The sequence below is a fragment of the Zophobas morio genome, unplaced genomic scaffold (genome assembly GCF_036711695.1).
Source record: "Zophobas morio isolate AGI-343-1 ecotype UQ-CSIRO unplaced genomic scaffold, CSIRO_AGI_Zmor_V1 ptg000006l, whole genome shotgun sequence".
In the NCBI taxonomy this organism is placed as follows: domain Eukaryota; kingdom Metazoa; phylum Arthropoda; class Insecta; order Coleoptera; family Tenebrionidae; genus Zophobas; species Zophobas morio.
In genome coordinates this window covers 17,703,921-17,730,438 of record NW_026972111.1, presented here as the reverse complement: position 1 = coordinate 17,730,438, position 26,518 = coordinate 17,703,921, and the positions used below count along the sequence as shown (strand labels likewise).

Sequence of the window (26,518 nt, the reverse complement as noted above, 5' to 3'; positions counted from 1 at the left end):
TAGCGTTTCACCATCCATATTCCTAATGTACCTACATACAAAATTTAAGAACAATCCGTCGGGTAGTTTCAAAGATTATCTGTCTAATAAAAATCGACACAGACGACAGACGGCAGACGACACACAGCAGACAGACAGATGGAAACAAGACATACTCTAAACTCTAGAGGTCATGAAACGTTGAGAAAACATGAATGCGTCGAGAAACTACAAGTATAGATTCATATTATTTTGCATATTTTAGATAAAATTTATTCTGTAAAATTTTGAGTGAGTTAGTTTTCTGGAACAGGCTACACCTATAAATTTTGATTAAGGATTTACAATGCTTACGACAACCTTAAACATCAATAACTTCAAAGTTATAGTTCATTGCAAAATGTTATTATACAATTTCGAATTTTTTACTTCCCGAGCATAAGCTAAGGAAGTATAATAATCGGGTCCATCGGCCGAATTGCCACTCTCATATTTTCTCGACGTGTCATGACCTCAAGAGTACGAAAAACCTGGTCTCCCGTTTCCGTCCGTCTGTCTGTCTGTCTGTATCCATTTCTATTAGACAGATAATCTCCGAACATACTGGACCGATTGTTATCACATTTTGTAAATATATATTAGTAATATTATCTAGATGGTTAAACGCTAACTAAAATTTGGATAATCATCCCTACCACCAATGTGATGACGGCATCTCCAAAATTTGTAATAAAAAGTTTTTTTTAAGTCTATAAAATAAGATACTTCTGCACTTGTGGTGTGTGAATCCGTGTCAAATTTTCACCCTAAACATCCAGAATTTTTAGAAAAAATTCAAAACTGTATAACAATATTTTGCAAAAATAGCTTTGAAACTGCAAAACCGATTGCTCTGAAATCTTGTAAATATTCTAAGGTTATCGTATTCATGGTTAATACTTTAACAAAATTTATTCGTTCACCCCCTCCCAAAAAATTGATGACGTCATCTCAAAATTTTGCCGAATAAATCCTATCCAAAATTTGTAAAATATGATGAGTTTTTACATGTGATTTATCATTGCATTAAAAGTTTCTGAATTTCTTATACTCAGAAAAATTAATGAATGAGTCAATTTATTTTATTCCTTAAATCGGAAACCGCTTACTCCGTTTTCCCGAAAATTTGGGAATACAATACTGTTATCATTAGTATTACAGTGCACCTATCCAAAATGTTGATGACGTCATCGCAAAATCCTGTTAAGGGAACCTACGCCCAGCACGTTTCTTTACATTTACTTTAACGTTTCATGCATATCTTTATTTTAACTTATAATAATAAGGGTTCTCATAAAAATAAATAAAATTTGTATAATCAGATTTAATAATTTTTCGAAAAAGCTGGATTTGTTTTATTGTATTTCAAGGGCGAGGGAAGTTCTGTCGAAATAATTTTGGACCATTTTTTTTTCCAAAAAATCTGGATGTCTAGGGTAGAAACTAAACACGGATTAATAAACCACAAGTGTGTTTCTTATTTTATAAATTTAAAATAGCATTTAGTACTGTAAATTTTGAAGATAACATCATTCCATTGTTGATGAGGATAATTATCCTCTAATTATAATTAGACAAATTTTGGTTTAGTGATTTCCATGGTATCGTAAACGTATGAAATGAGTTGCCTTTATAAATTCGTTGTTCACAACTTTAATGTTTATGCCTTACAGTAGAATATTCCTATGACAATATATATAACAGCGATGTACAGATGGGACAATTTTAAGATTTCAGTTCCATCTGACAAAATCTGTGTGGGTTGATATAGAACAAGTATATTATGTCTTCCAAAAGTTGCTCAATAAGAACTTTACGTCACTTTATGTAATCTTTGAAATTGCAAATCTTTTCTTTGGCAGATAGGCAGTATAGCATAGTGAACAGTTATAAATCATTAAAAACAAAATACAACTCACGTACACAAAGGAAAAAGCTAAATTTTGATCTCAGAAACTACTGGACCGATTATTGTCAAATTTTATATTTGTATTACGAATAGCGGGTAAAACTCTAACCAAACTTTGTCTATCATTCTCAGCAACAGTGTGATAATGTCATCTTAAAATTGTAGATAGTAAATGGGCTTTACATTGTATGAAATAACGTACTTCTAGACGTGTAGTCTATGCATGCGTATTCAGTTTGTATCTGTAAAATCGAATGTTTTGAAATTATGTGAATCTTTTAAATTTATTGTAAACAGGATAAATTTTTAATCAAAGTATGTAGATCTGTTTATTTCCTCCAAAAATGGATGACGTCATTACAAAATTTTGTTCAAGACATCTTACCGAAAATGTGCCAAATAGGAGAGTGTAAATGTTTCGTTTCGTTAAAACAATGTATTGTTACTAGTTGTTGTTGTTGCTTCGAAGGACTTTATTTGTGTTGTTTACAACACTGAATTAATTGAACAATAACAATCAAGGCTTTATTTATGAAAAAGTCGGAGCTGGCCGACATAGTTTACACTTTTGGTGTTTGCTGTGTAACTGTGTGTTGTGTTAGTCGGTCTGTCGGTCTTATGAAAGAGACCGACTACCAGCAGAAGCAGTCATCATTCGCCGGAGGTCAAAGGGTTCGCCACAACCGAACACCTGCAACTCTGAACAGTAAACTTCTTATAAATTTCTCATTTCATTCATATTTTTTGGAATTTCTCATACAGCGTGACTCAAAAAAATTAAAGAATAAGTCAGTTTGTTATATTGATTAAATCAAGAACTGTAAAACTAATGCGTTGAAATCTTGTACACATTTTAAAGTTATGTAAGCATTGCATTTTTTTTAACAAAATATATATGTTTATCTACCTCCAAAAAATTAATCAAGTCATCTCAAAATTTTACTGAATGGATCCTATCGAGAATGTGCAAAATATGATGAGTTTGCAGTTTTTAAAACTGCATATACAGGCGTCTCAAAAAAATGAATGAATGAGTCAACTGATTTTATTGATTAAATCAGAATCGGTTCACTACATATTCCCGAAAATTTGGGAATACAACACTGTTATTATTAATCCCACGTGATCAGAAATGACTGAGTCTGTTGGCCATCCTGAATTTTTAATTGAAATTCATATCCCTAATAAACTCCTTTATTAGGTATATGTTGAAATTGGTATCAGGATGTTTTCAATCGCTTCCGGTTGTCAGTTGTCAAGATCGACAGAGTGTTGACATTTTTAGTTTGCACAATGTATCCAAAAATTCCAAAATATAACCTAAACTTATCGTATGTCGCGATTGTCACTTACTTCCGTTAAGCCAACATAAACGCAAGAAAAGGTATATACCGCCAAAAGACTCAGTCATTTCTGGCTCTACTCCGGTGGATGAATTTTCGTCTGTTTTGCGCACCAGCCACGTGACGTCACACTGCCTTGAAAACCGTACTTGAAACGCTCTTCAGACAACTTCGAAAGCTGTCAAATGTCAATTTATCAGTGATATGTGAGGTTATAATGGAAGTTGAGGTTTGGTTCACTTTTTAATCATGGGGTAACTTATCTTAGAGGATGCTCAAGTGAAATCAGATGCTAATAACATGTGTTTAAAATTTGGTATCGTTCGTTGCTAGTGATAATACGAATATGTAACAAGCCAGAATTTAAAGTTGCCGGTCATAACATCCACATGACGTCACACAAAATGCGCAATATCATACCATGTATTCTTGTAGACTGGACTCAAACATTTAAGGCGTTTATGGCTTTGACGTTTAAAGTACTTTACAGCTGACCTTTCATAAAACTTAGTAAATGTAAACCACGTGCCAGGGACAGCCGACACCCGAAGGACCGGACTAAGAGTAATTTTGTTTTTAACGTTTCTTCCGTACCTTAATTATTTAATCATTATTCTGCACATTTGAAAATATTATTAAGATACTGAAAGCAAAAAACATAAAATCTTTAATAAGTACGAACGCAATCATAAAAAACTGGTCCACTAAGTTTTTTGATAAATCAAATAATTTTGACGATGTCACCGTCCATTTTTTCAAATCCAGAGGGTACATTCATATTGCTGTTACTGCCCATTCACAATGGACATAAGACATAAGAACGAGCGCATAACATAACTTACGTTTTTGGTTTGTGTCTGGCTTATGCTTATCTACGTTCACAGTGGACAGAGTGAACTCTGTAAGAATTGTTAAACTGCGCAAACGCAGAACGGAATAACTCCCGTCTAAACATAGAAACGGCTAACCTCAAACTGAGTCAAAAAAAATATCATACCTACAATTTCATACGATATTCGAACTTCACAACTCGCAGTACAGAACAGACTCGCAGTGTGAAGCTTTGATTATAATTTATATAATATAATCAAAGGTGTGAAGTGCCAAGTGCCAACTGTCAAAGGGAATTCAATAGCAGCATTCAAAAGTCCCTAGATTTTAACATAATTTTGACATAATTCGTGCACAAAGTTGAACTTATTTCAACTTTGTGTACGCACACAAGGATTACATAAAACGTTCATAAGCATAAGAATTACGTTCGTCCACTGTGAACAGGGGTACACGTTTTCCATCGTTTCAACTTTACGTATTTATGTAAGCTTTATGTACTTGTTATGCCTTATGTCCATTGTGAATGGGCAGTTATATTAAAAATAATACATTTAGAAGAGTCGAGTGATGATGACAGTGACTATTTCGATCAATAAATAAGCAGTAGTAATTAATAAGTAAATAGTTGTGTATGTCAAAATTCTGACTAATTTGCTGTAATAAAAAATGATTGAGTACAAAGTCACTTTGTTTTTACCTAAAATAAAAAAATCGAAAGGTGCAGTTGTCGGTAAATGCAAAACTCAGTCCTGCCCTGTGCTTTTACCAGAAAAGATGTTTTCAGGTAGGTATCGGTGAGCGGGTTTAAGACGACCGGCTGTGACGGCCTAGTGAATTATAATGGGAGTCAAATTGGTGTGAAGCCATAAACGCCTTAAATGTCTAGATAGGTGCAGTCTACCATGACTGCACCTATCTAGATTGATATATGTCCAAAAATGTTGATGACATCATCACATAATATTGCAAAGGGAAAACTCATTTGAAACATAAGCGTAGCATACATATACATATTTTTATATTAATTTACAGGTCTCATTAAAAAATAAAATTCGCGAAAGCAATTTTTATAATTTTTTGAAAAAATTGTATATTTTATTGCAACGGGTGTTCATTTGAAAAATCACTCTGAATAGGTATTGTAGTTTTATTTTGCACAAACAGCAAGCCTATTCTTATAACATCTTTTTATCAGAAACGTAACCTTACATTTTAAAACAAACAGTTTCTGCTAAATGGAGGTTATAAGAATAGACATGACGTTTATGTCAAATGACTGAAATGAAATTCCAACGCCTACTCCGAGTGATTTTTCAGTTGAACACCGTTACTTCCGGAGCGAGGGAAGTTGTGTCGAAATAACCTTTGACCAATTTTTTTTCCACAACTCTGGGTGTTTAGAGTGAAAACTCAACATGGATCTATAGACCAGGAGTATCTTATTTTATAGTTGACGTTTTATTATTAAATTATTATTATACATGTAGAGTTCGAGAGCTGAGGGAAGAGATAGAGCAATGGATAGAGAGACAGATACAGAAATTTGAAATGAAAAGAAACAGGTAAAGAAAGGAATTTTGAAACTATTAGGGAAAACCGGGCAGCGTTGATGAAAGTGGGAATAAATGCAGGTTTTACCGGACAGGAGACAAACGCATTTACAGTACCTACAACCTACGTGTATACAGAGTGAATCAGCTAAAAGAGAACACCTCGAGTAACTTTTTTATTTATGAACCTATGTTAATGGAATTTAGTTTATAATTACACACGAATGAGTTATATACAGTTGCCGCCAAAAAATTTCAGACACCAATGTCATTCAGTCGTCAGATAGTGTAAAGCAACCTTTAGATGTTTAGGTATTTTGAAAGTTTGACATTCCAGCTGTCCGAAATAATGACAATAAAGCATAGACTACATTAAAATTTTTGACATGACAGAAAAGTGATGTTTGAAATTTTTTGTCGGAAACTGTATATGCATCACTTGATTGACATAAAATAAATAATAAAAAGTACAATAATTAAAAATAAAATTTAACTTTTTTTTAATTTATCTGAATTTTTATTTTTGATACATTTGATTTGCTTTTGTAAAATAATATTTTCTTAAGGCATTTTCTGCGCTTTGTTTTGTAAACACGTTTTTAGGTAACTAGGTAATGAAGCATCTATTTGTGAGACTTACGGAATTATTTCATTTATTATGCTTTTCTGAACATCCCTGTTGACGTAAAGGCTTTGAAAACACCTTTTTTCGCGGCGATTTTACAATTCCAAAAAAAATAATATTAAAATTTGGATCGAAGCTGACAAACGCATCAAAAGGTCACCTACCTTGTTTTGTTCAGCCTCCTGGGTTGAGGGTTTGTAGACCGCATGCACAAAGGAACCACGTGTCTAAGTTTCGCGACAACAATTCGCGATTGACGTCACACAAGATGGCAACTGCGTTCACTTAACGCCCACCTTAGCGATGTTACCTCTCTGAGGGTTTCTCGATAACTCTTTTCGATAACAGCGCCAACCCCAAGTACCGGGCCCTTTTGCTCGGTACTATGGCGCCTCTAGTGGAAAGTGACCAAAATACACTTGTCAGCAATCCGCGGGAAAACAAACAAAATCAAAACAAAATATTAACAAACTTCGAACCGGAACAATCCCAATCCAACACTACCTAATTTTACGTCAAGCCGCACTAGCGAACAACGTTTTTTTTTTAAGGAAAGTTGCAATAATTTAAAAATTATTTAATATAAATTGTGGGGCTAACATAGGTCATTTTTTAGATTTTTTTAAAGAAAAAAAACTGCAATCTGGAAAATAAAAAAAAACTTCAATAGTTTTTGTGCAATATACTTTTTACTTCCCGAGCGTAAGCTTGTCCATTTACAAATTTAATTTCATTACTTTTGGCTAATAAATAAAAAAGTCATTCGAGGTGTCCCCTTTTAGCTGACTCACCCTGTATATACCTAAATATGAAATACACAAAGCTGAATTTTATTTTATAAAATAATTTGTTATCCCCACAAACCTTGCAGTAATGCTTCTAGACTTATCTGACGATGATAAAGTACTTACAACTTTTTTTCTTATTAGTAGTATAGTAACACTGTAACTGCTAATGGCAATTTTGTGAGTATCGTGTAAACCATTCAGTAAATTTGCCTGTCTTGAGTATCTCAGAAGATTCTGAATTCAGAACTTGATTCAACTGTTATAATTATTTACAGAGTTATGATTGGAGCAATGCCAGCTGTGGCAGTTCGCCATGAAAGACGGAAAGGACAAGAAAAACGTTCTAAACGTCCAAGTCAGCTGTACATTGGCGGTCACTGGTTTCCACCTACGAGTCCAAGTCCAACTCCTAGCCCAAACGGACCCCATGACGATGGTATAGATAGATTGCCAGAATTATACATTTGTGGAAAAGTGAGTTGGTCTGTATACGTGATACTCAAAAGTAACTTTTTCTTATAGGTATCAGCTTTGCAGTTAGTAGTTGGATCGATTCTTTTGGGAGCCATTGTACTTATTGTTGGTTTAGTCCAATTAGTGCCAAATGCAGCCGATGCCGATCACCGTTATATTTTTATAGGCGCGGGAGGCATCCTGCTTATTTTAGGGTTTATTATGGCAGGTGTTCGATGTTTTTGTATACACTGTCATAGAGGATCTGCTGTTGTCATAGAAGATGCTGCTCCAACTCTAGATGCGGTTAACAGTATAGATGTCCTTGTACAAAGAAGAGATACCCATGTAAGTAAACACCTTTGAGTGTATCTGCATAGTGCTTTTTGCTAAAGGGTTAATTTTGGTTGTTCTCAAACCTCGTAGTGCACAAATGCAGCAGCCATTATCACTAAACACAAATTAAGTTTAGTAATGCTTATTCTAGAATGTAGTCATTTTTTTTATTTTTTATTGCATTGTCCTCTTAGATTAACCCTTAAATTGATATTCAAATTAATATTAAATATTAAAACAGCAGTTATGGACCATAACTTAAAAAAATAAAATAGAATAAAATCCTTTAACCTAACTTTAGACTGTACTTTTAATTATAGTCCTTTTTATTTTAGTGTTTGATTTTTTTATAGGTTTAGAATTACCTACATATTGCATATCATATTAATACTAACTTTTTCTTATTTTTAGGGAAAAGGATATGTTTTGTTAACATATGAAGAAGATTCTATAGATAAACCACGATATTTTAACTGAATTTCTTTTTGTCAATTTTTAATACCTAATATTGTGATTTTTTAACCAATGTGCCACAATATTTGCCAAAAAGTGACATATCATTCTAATATATACAGAGCTTAAAAATGTATGTTATTGTGGATTTAAGTGTAATTAAACTGATACGTTTTCTTTTTTAAAATTATAAATGTGCAGTATATTTTATATAAGAAAATCATAATATATTAAAAACACAAAATATCCTTTTATAAAATTTCTTATTTAACTACTGGTACAAAATGAAGTTTTATATTTACTGAGCTTTGTGTATGTATTTTTATGGAATTGCATTTTATAAATAAAATTTATTTCAATTAAATTTGTTTTATTTGTAAAAATTTTGATGGAACTTTAACTTCTTTTTAGTTGTGATTACAATCAGTTACCAAATTTATCGGGGTGGCTTTTTAATAAGGCAACGTCTTAACTCCATAAAGTAAGTAAATTTCATTTTCACCCCACATACGATCATCTATAGCCATAGTTAAACACAGTTAGTTCCATCACAAAATTATTTTCCAAGTTTTTTAAATAAATTGAGTTTACTAATGTTGGCTGCTCTCGCTTATCATACATTATACTACATTTTAATTAAAGGAATCACTACCAAATTACCCTTAAGCTGCTCTACACTTTACAACTCACCGGCGTCAAGCTGGTTTCATCTGCACTACTAATTAATTTATTATTATTTGTGATTTTCAGGTGAACTCTCCATCAGAGCTTGACGCTTTAATTGGACCTTCTAATCAAGGAGCTGATAAGGATAATATTACCAGTGACACATAAGTAAAAAATAACAAAGCACTTGCGAATATTAAAATTCTTGAGGGTGATGACAAAAAATCCAAATACGGAACAAGAGCTGTTATCATCATCAGGATTTGGCATTCCTAAACAGCTTGATATTAAGCTTCGTTAAATATGTATAAGAAAACACTCAGATGGCGTGGATTATAAGCAGTACCTCCGTATTAATTGTGTTAGGTCTTCGCTGATGAACTTACAAGATAATGCATGAAAATGAATTGTCCACTTTAGATATTCATCGATATATCGTAACTATAAAAATATAATAAGAATAATAACTTGAGTTAAATTGTGTTAGCTCAAAATTAAAATTTGTCTATGGATCCGTTTTATATATTATAGCAAAGCAGATAGCACATGTAGTTTTAGAAAAATATTTTAGACAACATTTTAAAAATTTTATTTAGAATTTCAATAGGAAAAATTTGTAACTATACAATTTCAGAGCCCAAAAAATAATGTCTCAAACTAAGTATATATTTTTATACTAAAATGTGATTTACATTGCTGTGAACTAACCTTGTTATTATATCTGTATTTTAAATACCTGTTTTGTAACTACATGCAAGTAACATAGTTTTATTTTATTATTACTCGGAGCACTTTTTGCTCGGTAGCAAGTAGAATTAAAAATAGATTTGAATTATTTTAAATGTATTAACTTTTCAGACTTCCTTAAATATTTGCTTCCAAGCTAATAACTTTAAAACGACCAGAATTATAAACAATAATTTTTATATAGTTTAAAGTGGCGTGTTAATGAATGTCAAAAAAAAATATTTCAGTATAATTTCAATTTGTTATAGTATCGTTCACGTTAGTTTTATTACTAAAGATATCGTAAATAAAAATGTATAACGTACAAACTTGGCATTGGACAAGAATCTGCGTTTTTCATTGCCTGCTACACAAAACGGGGGATGAAAATGGCAGCTTATTCGTCCAACTTAGCTTGGGAGATATTTTTATTGATTGCACGTTATTATTGACTATCTGAAATTTGTGAAACAGGAATATATTTACACGTAACTGATTTATTTTTATATACGCTTTCAAGTTATTAGCTTAAATTACTATGACTGACGAATCTGACTTAAATAACAGAAAAATTTGAGACTATATAAATACTTACTTCATATACAAATTATTAAATATGTATTATCTCCATTTACATATACAACTTCTTCCATATTTAATGCACCAAACCACAATACCGGAACATTTTTTTAATTCTGAACATATTAAAAGAAATATGGACTGAAACCCCATATTCAGTTTTAAAAAACAGACACAAATGAATTGGAAGTTTGCAACCAATGCAATATTACGCAAGGCTCCTTGAATAAAAAACCTAAATGTTCATTTGTTAAAATTATTGTCGTAAAATATTTTACAAAAATATAAACAATATTCGATGCTGCGTGTATAAACACCACTAAATAAATATAATAAATGATGTTTTACCTGAAGAAAAGAAGTTAAATAGATATTTAAGATATATTATAAGATTATACTATGTAGAAGAAAACCCAGTCTCTTCATTAATTTCATTCATGTTCTACAAAAACAAGAGTGTTTTTTGGCGTAACATTGGTTGAAAACTTCAAATGTGTTGTTAACACCATAGTGTCACTTAGAAGCCAAGTGAATGTTCATATCCACATAGTATATTGTCACTTGTGTCGCTCTGTTTTGACACTTAAAATGGCTAAAGCTTCAAAATTGTGACAAACCAAGTGCAGGCTATTCGTGCAAATCCATTTTTTTGTTGTTAAGTTTTGTCTGCGATTTTATAAGTATCATGATCTCTATACTGTGGCATTAATGTGTTTTTTTATTTACTCAACATAATTTCAAACATTCAGAATTAAAAAAATGTCCTGGTATATTTAACAATATAAGGAAATAAAAGTCAAACCCTCAAGAAAGTGTAACAAATTTAGCTTAAACATGGAACAAAATTGATTTTTGTGGTTACATCTATTAATGAATTTTTTGAAAAAAAGTATGACTGCAGAGTATAGGCACGCAAAATAAATGATTTTTTAATAAGTTTTTTGTGTTACACAAAACCATCATTGCAATTTTAAACGTGCGAGTCTACTGTGAATTCCAAAATCCTACAAGTTGTCAAAACTCCGTCATTAATCATTATACCAGACATTAAAAAAATAAACAAAAGAAAATGTTTTTTCTACCGCGTACGTTTTTTGATTTTCTAATAGAGCTATTAAAGCACCCAAATGACGTCATAGCGGTTCGTTAATAGCGGAAAGGGGTTCTGAAAGAGATCTGGTGTAATTTAGATCGGTAAGATTGGTAGCCATGACGAGGAGTGTCATGCGAATGTCAGTGACAAATGTCAAATTAAAATTTCCCGTATTTTGGGAGGCGTAAGGACTTCACTAACTTCTTCACAAGAGATTTTAACCTATTTTAACTCGAATTGATTCGAATTACAGTTGTTGTTGTGAAAATTCGAACAGACCAACCCATCACCAATCACTACAAAATTACCCAGATTTAAAAAAATGACAATTTCAATTAAATTTTGCAAAAAAACGTGTGCGGTAGAAGAATTAGTATAAATAACTCGTTCATAAGGCCATTGTGGCACTCATCCTTTATATTTGTGTCAAAATTTTCAGGAGATTCGTATTCAGAGTGATTCAGCTTAAATGATCCACGTATCCCTTTTTTATAGGCAACATACATTACCCGCTTACTTCTTGATTAAAAATTTAATTTTCAAAATACCATGAATCCAAGTGTGCTTTTCTTTTTTGAAACATCATTGCCACTATCACATACATAAACATAAGACATTTTAAATCAATGGTTATTATTTTCCAGTTATTCTGAACAACATTTTCGATGTGAGCAGCCCTGCTCGCAAGCATCAGTTTTATTCATAAAAAAAACATCTCACTAGCTCCATAAAAAATACTCTAGTGAACTACACAGTTTGTACGCCTCTACGTTTATTTACAGGCCAATTTGCTGCCAAACACCTTTCAACTCGTTTAAAAATTTTGTGAGTAGGATGTCTTCGTCCTGGATATTGCTGTATGTCTATTTAACAATTTATTTCTCAGTTATACTAGTTCACACGACTAACTATACAGCGATTGGTAATATTATTCATTAAAGAAATTAAAAAAAAAAAATAAACTGATGCCGGCCGGAATAAGCGACCCTAAATTTACAACAAATTTTTGCTCTTCTGGCGAGGGTTTCGCGCACACGTGCATTTTAACTTTGCGTTGCCATAGTAACCTTAAAATAGTCGTGGAGTGTCAACATTGTGACGTGTTTACGGTGCTGTCAACGCCGTTGTTTATAAATAACTCACAGTTAATCTCTTCAGTTTAAAGGTTCGGACGTGGGCATCGAAAACCCAGTTTCAGTGAAATTATCTTCTATTTTCCATCATTCTGTTTCTTTTCTAAAACCTGCAATAAGGATATTTAATGATTAAATTAAAATTATGTCAAAATGACAAGTCAAAACCTTCTATGATGTACCAAAATTTTTTAAATCAAAATAATTTCGATTTTTTAAAGCACACATTAACAATTTACTGCAAAAAGTGGTAGTGGAAATTAAAGTAGAAACCTCTGGGTTTTCACCCTAACAAAAATTAACATAGACAGTTCAGTAATTGACAGTTCTTCGCGAAGTCTAATAAGTCTGAAAAACTAATTTGGTGTTATCAAAATTATAAGGGGAAAATTAACCCTTATCCAACCTCTTTAGGCGCTACTGAAGGATAAATAGGTAAAATTAATTTATTTTAGTAAATCCTAGCAACTGTAATAATAAAACTTTTGTCAAGACTAAGTGTTGCTATAGAAACGAGAGATGATCTTTTTATCAGAGGCGTACAACGAATTTGGACATAAATTTTAATCATTTTTATGGAGAACACTTTTACCTGAAGTTTTTTTTAACTTTTAGCACCCATACTTCGAGACCAATTGCCGATTTTATTTTGTACGTACCTTTCAATAACACGCTGTATTTTAAAATTTCATAATAAATCCAATTTATTTCTTTTTTTTTCGTAATCTTATAATTGCGTTTTTTTGTTTTTTTTTAACACGTCATATTTCAAAAACTGTTCAAATATTTGCCTTAGTTTTTTAACTTCAATATAACCAAAAATCTACAAGTTCTAACAATGTAAGTTTTACTGTATTATTGTTTTTAAATTTCTATAAAAAAATCTTACTTTGTTACTTGCACAAAACGTGCATCGAAATTTTTAAAAGCGAGGTTTCTTTATTACTGAAGATTTTAAAGTCAATCAGTGGCAAAATTGTAAAGTATGGTTTAGAATAATTTTTGTAATGAAAAAATATTTGATAACTGTCTTTGTCTTTGATTTAAAATTTTTAAACTTGAGCGATGACTCAGATGGCACATCAACTGTCAACTTATTGAGTCATTTTTACTTCCCGAGCGTAAGCTAAGGAAATATAGTATTTAAAAATAATTTCAGTCTTATTTCGTTACTGATCAACTTCAAAAAACTCAGTGGTAAAAAATCTCTTTTACTGAAAATTTCAGAACAGTTGCTTCGTGCAAGCAAGAGCGAAAGCTTTTTTCTTTTTATTTTAAAGACATGAATGCAATTAATTACAGTCACAGTGTTACTAGAGTTAGAACTGTTTATGGATACTACCGTAAAAAAAAACTATGGTAGAATTTAAGGTACATTTTGACATACAACGAAATTCTGATAAATAAAAATCACATTTTAACAACACAACTCAAGAGTCGGTACGTAAATTTGAAAAATCTCTGATCGTGCCGTATCCATTAGTGTTAAAATGGGATTTTAATTTTTTTAAATTTCGTTGTTAGTCGATTTTTTTGCTATTTATTGCATCATATTTTAGAACCTACTTCAAGTTTTACTTTAGATTTTTAACGGTAATAACAGCACTGATTCCAGCAATGTAAATGTGATTGTATTCGTGTCTTTAAATTTATTTTGAAAAATCTTTCGTTATCTGCACGGAATGCATTTCGAAATTTTAATTAAACAAGGTGTTACCGAAAATTTTTAAATAATTGAAATTATTTTTGATTAATGAAAATAATCAATAACAAGTTTTTACTTCCAATTAGGTATGTTTGAAAGATATTCGTACCTCAAACAACGCATAAATGCCGCATCCGAGACATCGCTCGAGTTTAAAAATTGTTACCTCAAAGTTGGCTGTCAAATATTTCTTCATTACAGAAATTATTATTTTTTCACCATAATCTACAACTGTGCCGTTGATTGACTTAAAATCTTCAATAATAAAAAAAAACCTCGCATGCTGTAAATTTTAATACACCTTTTGTGCAAGAAACAAAGAAATATTTTTTTGGTAGAAATTTAAAAATACTAATAGGTACAATATGGGTACCGTAAAAGTTACATTGTTAGAATCACTCTTGTTTGGTTATATTAGAATTAAAAAACTAAGACAAATTTTTGTACAGTTTTTGAAAAATAATGGGATAAAGAATCAAAAAACAATTTTAAAATTTTTAAAATTCAAGAAATAATTCGATTTACTATGAAATTTTAATATGTAAAAATCAATCTATAACACCAATAAAAGCGAAATAACAAAAACTTTATGATTCATATATCAACTTTTTCAGAAATCGGTAAGTTTTTGTATAATCGACAGCACTGCCGTGAATTCTCTCATATAAAATGCATTGCTTACCGATTTTGTGGGCTGCCAAGTCAAAACGGAACGGACTTAAATAAAATTTTGTCGATCGTCTACAAAGTAGGATAAGCCACGGAATTTACGGAGCCGACCCTTAATACCTAACATATAAAAAAAATATATATACTATGTACCTATTATTTTCTTGTAATGTAGTACTTAGATTAATTCATTTTTTTTAATTTTCGATTTGCATTTTTTAAATATATTTATTAACATATTTACCCGTATAAAATCGTATTACTTATAATTTAAATTATCAATTTTATTCCAGACACGTGGTTTTCACAACGCGTGCCTACCTAGGTACTTTATTTAAAAAACGTGGCGCTTTTGTCTGTTATTTTAAATATTGCCTAGATAATAATATAATTTATTAAATAGATTTTCGTTCACAAATTTGAATTCTAAATCTTCATTTATCAATTTCATTTCTCTGAGTGTGTCAAAGTTTTCATGGAAATTACTCCCATTACAAAGCGACAGTTCAAATTTGGCACTTACTAAATATGATGGAGTTTTGGCGTGGATTTTTCAATGATGGTCAAAATTCAACAAACAAATTGTTTTTCTCACTTCCTTTTAACAATCTATTTACCAGCAGTATAGCACTCTACTGCAGTTTCCTTAGTATTTCGTTTTCCAGTCTCTTCTTCCCTTCGATGTGAAACATTGTGTTGTGTGAAAATATTCTCTAAAAGAGAAATCATTATAGTTAATTGCAGTCCTGGGCATTCAAAATCACTATAATTGTAACTTATAACTAAGGAGCTCACTTAGAAAATGATGCATATACTGTAGATTTTTATGTGCCATTTTAAATGTAATTTATAAAATTCGAAATTTTAATATTATTGGACCAACTCGTTTCAAAATGAGTCTATTAATCTAATGACTACTTTGTGCCAATCTGCAAAAAAAAAGAAATACCGTTAAATGTTTGCTTGCAAGATTAGTCAGTTAGTAATGCACAACTTATTTTCACTCTACTGGTATTCATTATTAAGTAGTTAGCATATGAAACGTTTTTCTTTGTAAGTTAAAATCTGTATGACACAATATAATTTGATAAATTCTATTATACTTTTTTCTACAAACCTTGTATTGTGTCATAAAGTTTTTACATGTACCTAAAAAATATTCGCTTATTCTTAATTGAAAACATACTACAAAATTTTATATTACTACTTTTATTCGTGATTTCTAAAAGTCCGCGTATGTGACTTTAAATAGTGCCTTGATCATAATGTCCATTTTGTTAAAAAATATGTGCTAAACTGCTCGTTGACACTGAAAGACTAAATTAAGTATGGGCGAATATTGTAAAAAGTTAGCAGATTAACAAAAATTTTAAATTAATTTTACGTCACAGCATTTCTACAAAACATATACTTACGTAGTGCATGTAACGTTTTGTACGCACACTTACAAATTATAAAAACGTACATTGTCACTATATAAATACAGTACTAGTTATACACCAACACTGAAACACATTTAAGTATGTGCTATTAAATGCGGCAGATACCATATTATTTAGCGATTGACTTTTACGAAACTTACGCTTTAATATATTGTAAAACATTTTTGACATTCATAATTATAGTTAATCTCTTGAATTCCACCTTATAATTAAAAAATATACCACAAAATATAAATATGTAAATTTAAAAAAAGATTGTTGATTTTTTTTGTTAACTATATAAATGTTAGGCTTAAATACTAGAATCGTTTACTGCATGAATAAGAAACTATGAACATCGCTAGAACATGGAACATGTTTTAACAGAGGATGCCTTTCAAACGCTTTGTGTTTGAGCTTAACCTATGCATATCACCAAAATAATTTCTAAATTAATACTTACTTTCTAAGTTGTGATAAGCGATTACTATAATCAAAAATTTTTCCAATCTAACCAGCTATTACTTTCTCATTTATGAGTATTTCTTATATTTAAAGAACATGTAATAAACTAAAATTACATTAGCAACTATCAACTACTGATATTTTCGTAGAAGTGTGGGTATCAAACAATTTAAAAATAAAAGAATTTAAATATTTATGTAATATTGGAAGAATTTTTGATGACTAATTCTATATACTTAATGAGGGTGTATAAATAAAAAGTCATTTGCCGATAGTCGTTAAGTTAAACAAGTATTTCTATAAAATTGCTACAGATTAATCTAAATAAAAATGAAAATTTGATAGTAACAAACCTAGTTTTATAAAACTGTATTAAGTTTTTATTTCAACACCCGTTTTACTATAATTTGGTAGACATACGTATAATACAAGAATAGGCGCCTCTTGCACGACATGAAGATATAATTTATAATGACCAAAATATCTTTTACACGGTAGTTCCTTTACTTAAGTTAAATTGGATGTTACAAAGAATATATATACAATAAAGAAAAAAATCTCTACTTTCTTTAATGGTTATCACGGAAACAGGTGATCAAAAAGTTTTCGGATTAGGGCTACGTAAATATTTTTTATTCCTTTAATTAAAGCGGTATATCTTACACATGTTGATTTTAACAAATAGAATCAAAATGGAAATCCACGATTCAAATAATTTAATGTTGGAACAGCAAATTCAAAATGATCATTCTGCCGTCCTTCGTTGGTTTCGCTCCTTTACTCTAGGCAAAAATTTTTATAGTCTAAGCTAATCTGAAATCTTTTTGCTCACCCATTAGCCCATTAGAATACACAGTACCTCGCTGCTTTGAAAACAGTAGACCTACATTAATTGTATCCAGTATTGTTCAAGTTGGCAACTAACATTTATTTTCTCTCGCAACGAGCTTCCAATGCCAGTCTCCCTTTGACAATCAGATAATTAACGTTCGTTTGAATTTTTCATTGAACGAGTTAAAAAGTGTGTTTTTTGCGTTTGGTGTTTGTGTTTTTAACTTGTTTTGATTTATTTGTATTATATAATACAGATCTGCGTGCCCAAGTTTTAGGATGTTTTTTGTGTTCGCGTTAAAAAATATTTCAAACAGACCTATGAAAAAGAGTGAGTAAAATATTTATTGACTTATTCTTTGTGATAATTTGTAAATCATTATATTTTGTCCCTCCTCAACTCGGTGCAATACGACTGACTGTTGCTGACAACATTCTGATTTGTGACACAAAGAATGACCATCAATATCAATGCATATTGTTACGAAACAAACCCCTATGCCGCCCCAGTATAACGCCTATGGGTTTTCTTGACGCCTTTCTAGTATGTACGACGATACTGAGTGACTCATCAAAAAAGAAAAGCCTGGAGCGAGTTGCCGGAAGTCTCGATGGCGGGCTCCAGAGAAACCTCGAAGTGGCGTTCGCGAACCATCAAGAGGCACACAAGATGATTTAAATAGGGACCACTGTCGGAGGCAAGTTAGTCGAGTCCAGTTAATGTTGAAAGAATTTGGGTCTGGTCAAATCGATTCCACTCGAGCCGGAATTATTGTGTACATAATCGCTGTATAGTTTAGTCGTGTAAATTAGTACTACCGAAAAATAAATTGCTGAGTTTTATCCACGCCGATTTTTAATTACCGATCAACGTAACAATATTCAATATGATGGAAAAACCTCATGTTACAGCCTTAAAGAAAATCTTTGTCCAAAAATACATGGCACTTTTGGCAGGTTCGGAAAGAAAACATTTATTTTCTTATTAGATGAAACATGGGTTGTTACTAACGGCATTGTAAAACGATCATGAAGACTTTTTATTGTTTAAAAATTGAAAACGATTATTACAGATCGATTTATTATTGTTCATGCAGGCACTGCAAGTGTTTTTTTTTCGAGGGTGCCTCAGTTGTTTTTAAAAGTGGAAGGTCATTAGACTATCATTCTGATATGAGTGCAGAGACGTTTGTGGGTTGGATGGTGGACCATTTACTGCCAGCTCTCGAGAAGCTTTCCATAATGATTTTGGATAATGCAAACAACCACAGCCGGCTAGAGGAGACGCGACCAATCGCAGCCTGGCGAAAGGTAAGAATGACTAGAAGAAAACCAAGTCACTTTTTCCGGCAAAATAGATGCCCTCCTGCAATTGTGTAGAAAATCATTTGCAAGAACCAGTTTATGCTGTGGATCAAATGATAAACGTTGCAGGTCATGATCTGTTGCATTTGCTTCCATACCATTGCATATTTAATTCATTTGAAATTGTATGGTTCAGTTGATTCTATACCATTTCAATTGAATTCAATTATAAAATTAAATTAAGGAAGTACAACAAATTAAAAATCATTTGGTAACATGGGAAGCCATAACAAAAAATTATTGGGGAAAGAACAAATAGCAAATGTTAATGAAGTTATTAAAAAAAAATCAAAATTAAAATCGCCGTCGCTATCATTAGTAGGTATCTTCATTTAAATTCATAATAATTTATATACTATTATTATTATTATTATTAGTACGTATGTGATAACCCAAATGACCCCCGAAAAATTGGAAATTTGGCCTTGAACTGTGCTCGTCAACATATGGAACCCTAGGTTGTGTGTGATTTTTTATGGTGGAATATCTTCAAATGCAATGTGGTGAAAACACGAAAATTGGAATTAATCAAATACAAAAAAAAAAAGAGTGCTTGGCCAAAGACGCACGGATGGAGTTTTAACTCTGCGTTGTCAATTTATATAAATTAAACACGTATATGCGGCGAAATCATTAATTTTCTCTTAAAAATATAATAAAAACCAAAAATATGTTACATTTGTATTTTTTCACAAAATCAAGCTGTAAAAGAAATTAAAGTTTCCAAAAAAGCAAAACCAATGATCGCACACACACTATTTAAGAACGTCAATAACGGGTACTTTCCCCACGAACCTGTAAGACTGCTGCCATACTCCAGGGCATGCCATGACATAAATTGTTTATTTATTCTTGTTGTATATTCCCTCATTCCTTTAAAAGCATATTCTGAAGCTCATCTAAAGTGTGGGGTACAGGTATACTCAATTAATATGCTGGTCAAGAAACAACATCAAAAGTAAGCGTAGCAAAAACGCCGAAGCACTGTACTCAGAAAAATATTAGCTTGCCCGTTTTTTATGCCGGTAAGTTTATAAAGCTGGTCTCGGAAACGCTGCGCTCTAGAGCGGTGACGTCGAGAATAAATGTTCAAATTCAAGCCGCAAAAAAATTAAACCTACAAAAAATAAGTATTTACGACGAAACCTGTAAGAAGATATTAAAGCCCTTCCGTTTGTCGAATCCACGACGGTATGAATTTAGCACCTAATTTTTAAAGACGCTTCTCCCAAAATGGAGCAATGTTTCAAATTAGTTTAAATACCATAAAATGAACTATTAAAATCTCGAGTGAAAAATTATGAAGTGTAGATAATGTAATTATTTAAATAAAACCATCCAAAAACTTATTCCATGTTTTTTTATTAAAGAACCAGCAACGTTGCACATTTTTCAGAAATACAAGTGGCAACTAGGAGGTACTTTGAACAATTACAGCTCATTCGACTGCAAATTTAACGAGAAAATCAACTGTTAGACAAGATACCTACGACAAAAGGATAATTTTAATGTAATAAATAATGGTGGGAACGAATATAACAGTTTAAAGGCAGTGTTTGTTAATTTCTTAAAATAAAATTCATTTCATTTAATTTAATGTTTATTAAAAGGTGTTTGACAGATCGTGCAATGCAAAATGTCATTTTAAGTAGTTTTTAATGATAATACTATTAGTTTGAGTATTATTAAAAAGTTTGGTCTTGGTGCAATCGGCCATTTTTTCCCTTAATGTATTCCGGTCAGTGGTACTTTTTTATTTATTGGCAGCTGCTTGTTTTATGTTCCCGATTATACTGGTCGACAAAGGAATTGTTTCTTCCACTCTGTACATTTGACGCATTTGTTTATGCTAAATCCCTAAACAATTTTTATTTTTTCCATTATGTTAGGATTGTCAGTTTTTCTATTTTTTCTTAAAAAAATTCGTCGAAGGTTGTTTCAACAGAACTTCCCACGCCAATAAAGTACATACAATGAAACATATCTAACATTTTCGAAAAATTATAAAATTGATTTTGCGAATTTTATTTTTGTATTAGAACTCCTGTAAGTTGAAATAAACATACGGTTCTGTTCTGCGCTTAGTTTTGTGTTCAAAGTTCACCCCAAAAAATTGAATTTAAAATACCCGGACCTAATTTTGATTTGGGCAAAATGACTACGGTGCAGACGATTTCATACGTCCATTTCATGTCCAAGTCTCTAATCCCGGAGGTTAATCAGTAGGAGAGGGTACTGTCTATCTGCGCTGTACAAAATAATGACCCCTGCTACTTTTCGTATTTTAGGTGGGACCATGGTAGAAGGTCTCTTGTCTCCTACTACCATGGGTGGGACCACCGCAGCATGACAAGCAACCGATGTTTCTACAGGTTTAAATGGCAGATTTGAATATTTTTCAATAAATATAAATAAATGAAACTAAAATTCTTTTATTATCAACTGTAATCAAGACATATTTCTGCGCATCACTTCGGCAATTTGTATACTTTCCACAGTCCCGTATGTAATTATTATAGCAAATTGAATGGACGACAAAGTGATATTTTTCCAAAGAATTTTTTTTACTATGCAATGACGATTGGAACAAAGAAGTAACAGATATGATGGGAGGGTTGTCGGAAGCGTCGATAAGTGAGTGCCTATAGAGCTATCGGGTGCTCTTTGACCGCTAGCGCCAGGAAAGTCGACGGTTCACTGTGAACAACGGAGCCCAATCTCCTAATAATTAACCTCCGTGTCTCTAATCTATGACACTATGACCACGCTTTTCCCTCATTATGGAAAATTAGGAACACACAGCAGTATATACTTTATTAGGTACGAGATGATTTTAAATAAATTACGCATTATGCTTCAATTTGTTTTTTTCTTATTTAAGGTCTAAGCTGGTCCACCATAATTTTAAAGTCTAGCACTGCTACTGACATGGCATAAAAAAGCTTGCATAAAACTATAAAATGCCCGCATTTCTCGCCTCACCTCTGATTGGTCGGTCTAAACGCTTGAGGCTACATCTAGTACTTCAATATCTATGCTGCCACTCATTTCTGTGAGTGTAGTCATGTTCTGTGGTTATAGTACGATGAAAAGTTGCCGATTTTTCTGTAGATCCACTACCCAGCTGTGTGTGTGGTGTGCAGTGTTGCCAGACGTAGCGAAATTTCACTACTGGTAGTTTTTGAAGTTGGTGGGTGTTGAGTTTTGTTACGAGCGCAAAAAAAAAATTGTATGCGACTCGTGAGTAAAGTGGCTTTTTTTTACTCGGCGGATTTGCGCACTCGCCTGGCAAATTTTCTTTCTCGTAAAAAAAAGATACACTTTACTCACTATAGTTGCATAAATAACTATAGTTATTTTTTTCACGTTCGTAACAAAACTCAACAACCACCAACTTCAAAAACTTTTTATTTTGGAACATAGATATTAAATGTAGAGCGTATTTGCCATCTTGACAATTTTTTCTGGGGTGCAAGAGAAATTTTCATCGTTGTCCAATTGCATTAGACAAGAAGAAAACTAATACAAAACCACTTGTTTTGATGAATGATGAATTATCATAGCAACGGCAGGCTTCTATGTTTTACCATGGCCGACTAGTATAAAGATTATGGCCTGTCCAAAGGAATGTCAAAGGTACATTACGTGCTGCCATCTATTAATAATTCAAAAACGACAAAAGAATTATTAACACCTTTTGAAAGGCACAAAGGCATTCATACCCAAACAAACCACCATTACACGTTTTGAAGTCCCATAATGTCAAGTCAAATTAAAATTTTGCTAAATTATTAAGTGTAATTATTAATAGATGGCAACACGTATCGTACCTCTTGGACAGGCCATAATCTTTATACTAGTCGGCCATGGTTTTACTACCGTTAAAAAATGACACGCTACGACACTTTTTTTCACTCAAATGCGCGAAAAAATGAAACGCTATAACACTTTTTTTCACGCTTCTAATGCGATGAAATAAACGTATCCTTTATAAACAAAAATTAATAAAAAATGTATAATTAATTATTTAAATCCTTACAAAACGATATACTAACAAACAAGCAGAGTCAAATTTTTAAATAAACTGGCTTCTGCCATGCAGTTGCCGCCAAAATAATTAACATGAATATTTTAGTAGTTACATAAAAAACCACCGTTGAATGCTTAGAATTACTTGCATACAACGTATGTTGAAAAAAGTCAAAAATTTTGCTATGGAGGAGCTTCACGGACACATTATTATTTTACAAACGTTCATCACTGCCGCGATATGAAAAAAAAAACAACAACACAAAACATGTTCAAACGATTGCGGCTAATAATTTTAACAATTTATTGTTTAAATACTTGGTAAATATATTTTTATTTTTATTACTATTGCTTTTGTTGCAAACGATAAAGTAAATAACAAAACCAAACTCCTAAATATCATTTATTTGCGAAAGTTTAAGAAAAATTGTCCGCCAAAAGTATTATATTTGTAAGAAATGGGCATGTCCGACCAGTGCAGGTAGTAGGAAAATAATAAAAATATTTACTTATTATACCGGAAATATTGTTAATCCTCTCATTTCAAATTTAGCCTACAAATGTTGAAAATTCCTCCCCTTCGTAAATAGTTACCTTACCGCGATCAATTGTTTCTGTAATTCAGACAAACAACATACCCTTGATAGGAATAAATCACATATCTAGAGATGATCCCCCGACAGTAGGAGGTACTTTAATATTTACATATAATTAATATATTTACCGAAAACAATTTAAGTACGGAAACAAAATAAATAACTGGAAAGAATTAACTGTAAGGTTCACTTCTTACCGGTTTTGAACGGCCAAGGATAAATTCAGGTACCCGGCTTTTGTTCGCAATGATTATGGCTAGACAGGCACTGCTAGGGGTTGTGTAGCAAAACTTATTTCCGTACAGTAAAAAATAGAATTCTACGGATCGGTGCTGCATTTATTCATATTTTAGCAATTCACTAACAGGGGGCAGCATCTCCCGGATCGTTTTACTGTCACTTTGACCAGGCAGATATGTTGCCTCCAGACGGCAGCCTTAACTCTGGCAACACTGGTGGTGTGTGGGTGATTCTCCATTCCGCATTCAGCAGGTTTTGTTGTGATTCGTGTTTGATTCGTGAGCCCACAAAGCCAACTCGTGGCATCCTGACTTTCCACCTTGGACAGTAAATGTGACAATTAATTTCAATATTTACAAGAGTGTTTAAGTGACTAATTTTCTTATCATTTTATTGTTGGATCATCTCGTGTTAATATACGAGTGTGATTTCCAATAAGTTTTCATATTGTGAATTGTTCGGAAATCTTCGTACTAAAACTACCCCCCAAATTTAAATTGTAATTTAAGTTGTGCCAAAAAATACAGTAGTCGCTATTAATTTTTTTACACGGAAAGATATTGACATGGAGTACGACCAAAACCAGTTGATGTTGAAATATGTCAACCCCATGTGCACAGAAAAATGTTGGAATAATATGATAGATGGTAAGCTTCAGTGTAATTGTGCTGATGGAGATATCTACAGCTGGAAATGGGAAAAACATGAAGACACATGTGCTATTTTAACAAAAGATAATTGCGAAGTAATATTTCACCCCGTGTATAGTTCGGGGACGGCTGCATTAAGAGGAACTACATCATTCACAAAGAACGTTCATCATTTTTGGGAGATGAAGATGTTATCAAATTTATATGGAACAGATGTTGTAAGTTGGGTATTTTAAAAACATAATTTGCATCACAATATTATCTCCAAGACCTATTTGACCTTAACTTTTTATATGCTAATGATTGCACAATTTGTTGTAGATGGTAGGAGTTGGAACTTCAAAGGTAGTGTTCAGTGTTTGGGGAAATCGATTTTTTAGCTTATTAGGATGTAATAAATTTTCTTGGGGATATTCATATAATGGAGAAATACACCATGACAATGTTCGAACGTGCTATGGATCCAGATTTGGTTTAGGTAGTTTAATTGGTGTACATTTAGATATGTGCAAAGGTACTTTAGAATATTATATGAACAGGAGACCTCTAGGTAAAGCTGCATTTCCATAGGGATTCAAGTCATTTGTTACATATTTTTACGTTTCAGGTATCGCATTTAAGGGATTAAAAACACATGAACTTTACCCGATGATATGTTCAACTGCAGCACAGTCTGCCATGAAAATGACTTTTGCTATTTCCGTTGAATCATCCCTTCAATTAATGTGTCTGCAATTGATCCTCAAACATCCCCAGTTATATAATCAATTTAAAAATATTCCTGGTTTAAAGAGAATTTATGAAAATAATTTTTTCTGGCTCTTTCCAAAAGGTAAAGTATAAAAATTTTAGATTATAGGAGAATTTTATTTAATTTGTAGAATATGAAGATTCAAAAAGAAGAGTCAAAAATGATGGAAAATCGCTAAAGCGAAGAAAAATGATTAAGTCTAAACAGAATGAGTAAAAGAACAATAACTTCAAGCTTCATTTTGCAAATTGTGATGAGTGATGATTTGTCAACTGTGATGTATGTATGTGCTTATACCTGATTCAATCACGGTTGAAGGAAACTCAAAAAAATTGTATTTTAAAACAAAATACAAAGAAGTTATTAAATAGGAAAATAATTTGAGAAGAAAAATTGAAAAAAGAATGGAAATATATTTTAAGAGATTAGATAGATTTCGTATTATTTATTTTCATTTGATTAAACCGTATTATTTATAAAAATTTCTTTAAAAATACCCATTAATCAAAAATTGTTAATTCGTGCATTGCCATCATGCAACAGTTCATTCCTCTTGCAGACTAGACAATATTTTTTGCAATTTCCATACAGTTTTCATGACACAGGGATGGGAAAAAATAACCTCTTTTCGATATGTCATTGCAGAATTAGAATACTGAACTTATGTTTACAACTGTTTTTTTAAGGTGCCAAAAACCTACACTTACACCTACTTTAAAATTTAAAAGTGTCGTAATTCATCAGTCTTAAATTACGGAATCAGAAAAATGAAATTTCGGTATTATGTGTATTCCTCTGGTAAGTATAAAGTATATGTATGTTTCCTATACTTCTACCACAACACAACCATCATACACTTATCCATCCCCAGAGGTTTACAGAGAAGTGAGAATTTCTGATCATTTTTCTGATATAAGGTCCATCATACCTTACTCTTGCAGGTCTGTACACACGAAAACGACCATTATGCGAAGATTGAAATGTTTTTCGTCCGAAAAGACGACACTGTTCCAATAATCATTTCGATTTACGTATTCTTGGCAAACTCACATCTTGCCTGCTTATTTGCTTGAATTAAAAAAAATGTATTCCCAGCACAACGATTTCTTAACTCTTTCTAATTTTTCGACGAGCTGTTTGAGGAGAGCCTGGAAAATTGGTTTCTTCCTTAGCAAAAACAACTTTCCCAAAACGATTTTCTCTAAAAATTTGACTAAATCCTCATCTTCTGCTGCCGTTGAAACTCTAGGACGTGACCAACCAGGTTTTCTTGTGATGTATTCATTATCA

At 32.0% G+C, this 26,518-nt stretch overlaps 2 protein-coding genes across 3 annotated transcripts in view; both read left to right on the top strand.

The window, feature by feature from the left end:
• LOC135123742 (uncharacterized) overlaps window positions 1-9,516 on the top strand; it is a 62,899-nt gene extending 53,383 nt beyond the window's left edge. The window contains exons 3-5 of one of the 2 annotated variants that reach the window (XM_064048609.1): window positions 7,343-7,541; window positions 7,590-7,868; window positions 9,060-9,516. In XM_064048609.1, the coding sequence (XP_063904679.1) occupies window positions 7,347-7,541; window positions 7,590-7,868; window positions 9,060-9,143 (558 nt within the window). In that variant the 5' untranslated portion in view covers window positions 7,343-7,346 and the 3' untranslated portion in view covers window positions 9,144-9,516. Of the gene's footprint in view, window positions 1-7,342; window positions 7,542-7,589; window positions 7,869-8,267; window positions 8,505-9,059 lie in introns of those variants that run through there. The other variant, XM_064048610.1, reaches the window with a different exon arrangement.
• A 14,512-nt stretch (window positions 9,517-24,028) lies between these two features.
• On the top strand, window positions 24,029-25,660 carry LOC135123171 (SPRY domain-containing SOCS box protein 3). The gene is made up of 4 exons (XM_064047667.1): window positions 24,029-24,695; window positions 24,799-25,027; window positions 25,085-25,309; window positions 25,359-25,660. The coding sequence occupies exons 1-4, from the start codon at window positions 24,393-24,395 to the stop codon at window positions 25,442-25,444; spliced, it is 843 nt and encodes a 280-aa protein (XP_063903737.1). The 5' UTR covers window positions 24,029-24,392; the 3' UTR covers window positions 25,445-25,660.
• The last annotated feature ends 858 nt before the right edge of the window (window positions 25,661-26,518 follow it).